General features: G+C 43.8%; 1 protein-coding gene across 1 annotated transcript; it reads left to right on the top strand.

Moving 5' to 3' along the window:
• The first annotated feature begins 2,199 nt into the window (after positions 1-2,199).
• On the top strand, positions 2,200-4,288 carry LOC130929277 (uncharacterized). The gene is made up of 2 exons (XM_057856356.1): positions 2,200-3,995; positions 4,224-4,288. Exon 1 carries the CDS (start codon positions 2,670-2,672, stop codon positions 3,645-3,647), a length of 978 nt encoding a protein of 325 aa, XP_057712339.1. The 5' UTR covers positions 2,200-2,669; the 3' UTR covers positions 3,648-3,995; positions 4,224-4,288.
• Positions 4,289-5,315: the final 1,027 nt, after the last annotated feature.

Below are 5,315 nucleotides of genomic sequence, written 5' to 3' on the forward strand. Positions count from 1 at the left end.
ACATTCTTCTGCTCCTGGGAAGGGACATCATTCAGGCTCATAAAGTTCGTGGTCAGGTAAATGGGCCAAACAATGCACCTCATGCCCAGCGTCTCGATTTAGGATGGGTTGTCATAGGTGATGTCTGTCTCTCTGGAGCTCATAAACCCACATTGAACTCATTTAAGACGAACGTTCTAAACAGTGGACGTCCCACGTTCCTCAGTCCTTGCGAAAACACAATCGTTATCAAAGAGAAATACACCAAAAACGATCCACTAAACACACAAGCGGAACTAGGACAACATATTTTCCAACAAACAACAAATGACGACAAAGTTGCACTTTCGGCAGAAGATGCGTTGTTCCTAGACATTATGCACAACAACTTTGCTAAAGATGAGGCGAATAACTGGGTAGCTCCACTTCCATTCCGCTCACCTAGGCGGCGCCTACCTGACAATCGGGAGCAGGCCTACAATCGTTTAATGTCGCTCCGCAAAACGCTGAGAAGAAAACCTGAAATGAGAGCGCATTACGCTGAGTTTATGGAGAAAATATTCAGCAAGGGCCATGCCGAACCAGCGCCCGCACTGGCGCCAGATCAAGAGTGCTGGTATCTCCCTAGTTTTGGCGTTTACCACCCGCAAAAGCCAGAAAAAATTAGGGTAGTCTTTGATTCGAGTGCTCAACTTGACAATGTTTCTCTCAATGACGTGCTCCTCAAGGGACCAGATCTTAACAACACTCTCGTAGGAGTTCTGATGCGGTTTAGGTCCGACCCATACGCCGTCATGGCAGATGTGGAGCATATGTTTCACAACTTTGTAGTCCGAGAAGACCACCGTAACTACCTTCGTTTCTTGTGGTTCCAAAATCATGACCTTGATGGAAAAGTGCAAGAATTTAGGATGACTGTCCATGTGTTTGGTAATTGTCCTTCCCCATCAGTCGCCATCTTTGGACTGAAAAGAACAGCCATAGAAGGAGAAATGGAATTTGGCAGTGACGCAAAAGAATTCATTGAACGGCACTTCTATGTAGATGATGGGCTAAAGTCATTCTCTTCCATAGAGCAGGCCATTGATGTTCTTAGTAGGGCACAGAAGATGCTGGCTCAGTGTAACATACGCCTGCACAAAATCTCATCCAATTGTCCTCTCATAACAGGAGCCTTTCCAACCGAAGATCGTGCTGTAGGCATGCAAGGTCTTGACATTGGGCAGACTACCCCACCAATGCAGCGCAGTTTGGGCTTAGGATGGGAGCTGTTGACTGACCAATTCAAGTTCCAAGTAAGAGTAAATGAAAGGCCGTTCACAAAAAGGGGAGTTCTGTCAGTTATCAACAGTGTGTTCGACCCACTTGGTTTTGCTATTCCAGTAATCGTAGGGGGTAGAACCATACTCAGAGACATTTCCACAAATGTTTCAGAGTGGGACACTGAACTGCCAAAAGACAAATTAGAACAGTGGCAAAAGTGGAAAAGTTCCCTCGGACACCTACAACATCTTGAAATTCCCAGAATGTACACTTCAATACCGCTGTCTGCAGCCCAAAGAATAGAGATTGACGTTTTTTGTGATGCTTCCACAAAAGCCGTAGGTGCGGTAGCATACCTCAAACTCACAAATGAGGACGGACACAGCGAAGTGGGATTCCTCCTCGGCAAAGCACGTTTAGCTCCTAAACCAGACATCACCATACCCCGACTTGAACTCTGTGCAGCAGTCCTGGCCGTGGAAGTAGCAGAGTTGGTTCTAGAGGAGCTGGATGTCACAGTCGATCAGGTGAATCTTTACACAGACTCAAAGGTAGTGCTTGGGTACATCTCAAACACCAAGAGACGCTTTCACGTTTATGTGCACAACAGAGTCGAACGCATCAGGCGCTTTGCACAAACTCACCAGTGGCATTACGTGCCCACACACTTAAATCCGGCAGACCATGCCACACGAGCGTTGCCCGCTGAGCAGCTCTCCAGCTCCACCTGGCTCAGAGGCCCAGCTTTCCTCTCCAGGTTGGACCAAAGTCAAGTTCGAAGTCAAACCTTCGATCTCATAGACCCAGAGACTGACTGTGAGTTGCGTCCTGAGGTAACAACTTGCACTACCACCCTATCAAAAGGCCAGTTTAATAGTGCCAGATTTGAAAGGTTTTCAAGTTGGAAGGTGCTGCAAAAGGCTATTGCCAAACTCCAACATATAGCTCAATCATTCAAGAACAACTCTGAGGTTTCCTGTCGTGGCTGGCACAACTGCAACAAACATTTAACTGAAAAGTCACTGCAACTAGCCAAGACCACGATCATTCGCACCGTTCAAAGAGAGGTCTTCGCAGAAGATATTGGATGCATTGAAAAAGGCACAGCTTTAAAAAACTCAAGTCCACTCAGCAAACTGAATCCATTTGTTGACACGCAAGGGCTCCTTAAAGTTGGAGGCCGACTAAAGAAAGCACAGTTGTCTGCAGAAGAAACCAATCCCATACTCGTCCCTGGAAAGCATCATCTTGCTCAGCTCATAATAAGACACTTTCACGAAAAATTATGTCACCAGGGAAGGCATTTCACGGAGGGAGCAGTCAGAGCAGGGGGCTTTTGGATTGTGGGAGGAAAAAGAGCAGTAAGCAGTGTGATTTTCAAGTGCATCACATGCCGCAAATTAAGGGGCAGGCAACCTGAACAGATAATGGCTGAACTTCCTGAGGACAGGCTGTCCACGGACCCTCCTTTCACAAATGTAGGCCTTGATGTGTTCGGTCCCTGGTCCGTTACAGTGAGAAAAACGCGTGGTGCTAATGCAGATGCTAAAAGATGGGCAGTCATATTCACCTGCATGAGTACACGTGCAATTCATATTGAAGTGATTGAGTCAATGGACACATCGTCATTCATTAATGCACTGCGTCGTTTCTTTGCCATCCGAGGTGGTGCCAAACTCTTGAGATCTGATTGTGGGACAAATTTTGTGAGTGCCTGCAAAGAGCTCCAAATAGACAAACTAGGCTGTCACAATGACAAAATAGGCACATTCTTGAAAGACAGTGCGTGCAAATGGCAGTTTAATCCTCCACATGCATCCCATATGGCTGGTTCCTGGGAACGCATGATCGGCGTCACCCGAAAAATCCTCAATGCAATGCTCCTTGAACATCCATATGGGAAGCTCACACATGAAGTACTCGTAACATTGTTAGCTGAAGTTACCGCAATTGTAAATGCCCGTCCGCTAACAGCCGTTTCTACAGATCCCGAAAACCCAGTCATTCTTACTCCTGCGATGCTACTCACGCAAAAGGTTGGCACACCACCGATTCCACCAGGGCAGTTTCAGACCAGTGACCTATTCAAAGCCCAATGGAAGCGCGTGCAGTACTTAGCTAATGTTTTCTGGAGTCGTTGGCAGAAAGAATACATCGCAGGCTTGCAGGTTCGTCGCAAGTGGAAAATAAAAAAGCCGAACCTTCAAATGGGCGACGTTGTTTTAATGAGGGAGTCTCTGGAACATAGGAATAATTGGCCACTCGGACTGATCACAAAATCTTTCCCAAGTGAGGACGGTAATGTCAGAAAAGTTGAGGTTAAGATTTGCCGAAACGGCGAGAATAGGTTTTACATTCGCCCAATTCGTGAAGTTGTGCTTTTGCTGTCTAAGGGTAGCATGTAAAACGAGTTGTTGTTGTGTATCGTTCATTAGTTAAGAGCTGACATCTTGCAGATGTCAGGCGGGGAGTGTTATGTCCTCTGGTCTTATGTTGACTACTTTTTGGGTTTAATTTCTTTCTAAGATTGTACATTGTTCATCCGTCCACAGGATGTCGCTATTCTAACTCAGAATCTTAAGTTTTTCTTTGGTATTGCTGTTTGCGCTCGGCTTCCCCTAGTGGCGACTTGCTGTAAGCAGCAGGCAGAAAGAACTTTTTATTTCAGTTGGAAAAGAGGCCTTGAGGTGTTAAGACGTTACACACCTCCTCTGCACCATACATCGTTGGGAACCCTTGACAAAACAAAATCTGTAAGTTTGTACGTTTTAACAATGGGTTAGATGTAGTTTTGGTGTGTCTGTTCTGTTATTTTGTTGTTATTTATGTGGCGCGAACCCACACGTTTTTGTGCTAAGCTAAAGTAGCCACTTCATTTCATTTGCTCATAATGGAGCCAGTTTTCTGTTATTTACATAAACATGTTATTGTATAGAACCTTTTATTTTGTGTATAACATTGGTGTTTTATGTATGTTTCAGTTTTACCACACACACACACGCACACACGTTGACACAAAGAAATAAATGAGAGGAAGGAGTTCGGGCCTCCAAGTTTCTTTGTCGGTTTAGCTCGCTGCCAAAGTCGAGTAGCCATACGCTCGGCTGAGGGCAGAAGACAGACAGACATGCTTTATTGCATAAGACAAGTTTTCACCCGAAGCATACTTTTAAGGGTATTATTAAGTCCCAATTAATTAGATTTAATAGGATTTGTACCTACCAGAAAGACGTCGAAATAGCAACACGTACACTGTTCAGGGCTCTCAGACCTAGGGGTTATACCAAAAGATTCCTACGACAAATCAAAAAAGAAGTTAGGGAGGAATTAGGCACAATTAAACAAATTTAAAAAAATAATAAAAAAAGTCAAAAAAATACTCACCTGGTGCCGTTTGTCACTACGTTTTCGAATTTGTCTAGACCTATAGTAATGGGTCTAAAAAAGAATTTTAATGAATGGAAAAAGGAACGCCCTAATTGGCAGGATTGCCAAGTTTTACCTGCTTATAGAAGAAACAAAAATTTGGGCGATATTCTTGTACATTCTAAATTACGGGCCCTAAAACAGAAAGAGAGTGTACTGGAATGGACTCCGACCGCAATTTTTAAACCTCTTCCGATTTTAACAAATATTTTTTCAAAACTGAGCCGTCCGATTTTACAAGATATCTCTTTGGACACAATAAATGTCATTTATGGCCTTAGGTGTAGACACTGTCAAAGGATTTATATAGGGGAAACAGGCAGAATGCTGAAGGCCAGATTAAAACAGCATATATATGAAATAACGAAAGGAAAAGCTACGGAATATCTGTATGTACATTTCAGAGAACAAGGTATAGAAAATTTACAGGCATTTGGTCTACAGTCAAACATAACATGGTCACAATTACAAAGACGTCGAAATGAAAGGATATGGATCAAATCATTGAAAACATTGAGGCCATATGGACTGAATGACAGATAAATGTGGGAATGAGCAGGAAACTAGTTTCTCTTTGATGGGAGTTACGTAATTTTGTAATTGAATTGGGGTTTAATTGGATTATTTAAATTTGGGGACCTGTCTAA

This window comes from Corythoichthys intestinalis, chromosome 13, assembly GCF_030265065.1.
Source record: "Corythoichthys intestinalis isolate RoL2023-P3 chromosome 13, ASM3026506v1, whole genome shotgun sequence".
In the NCBI taxonomy this organism is placed as follows: Eukaryota; Metazoa; Chordata; class Actinopteri; order Syngnathiformes; family Syngnathidae; genus Corythoichthys; species Corythoichthys intestinalis.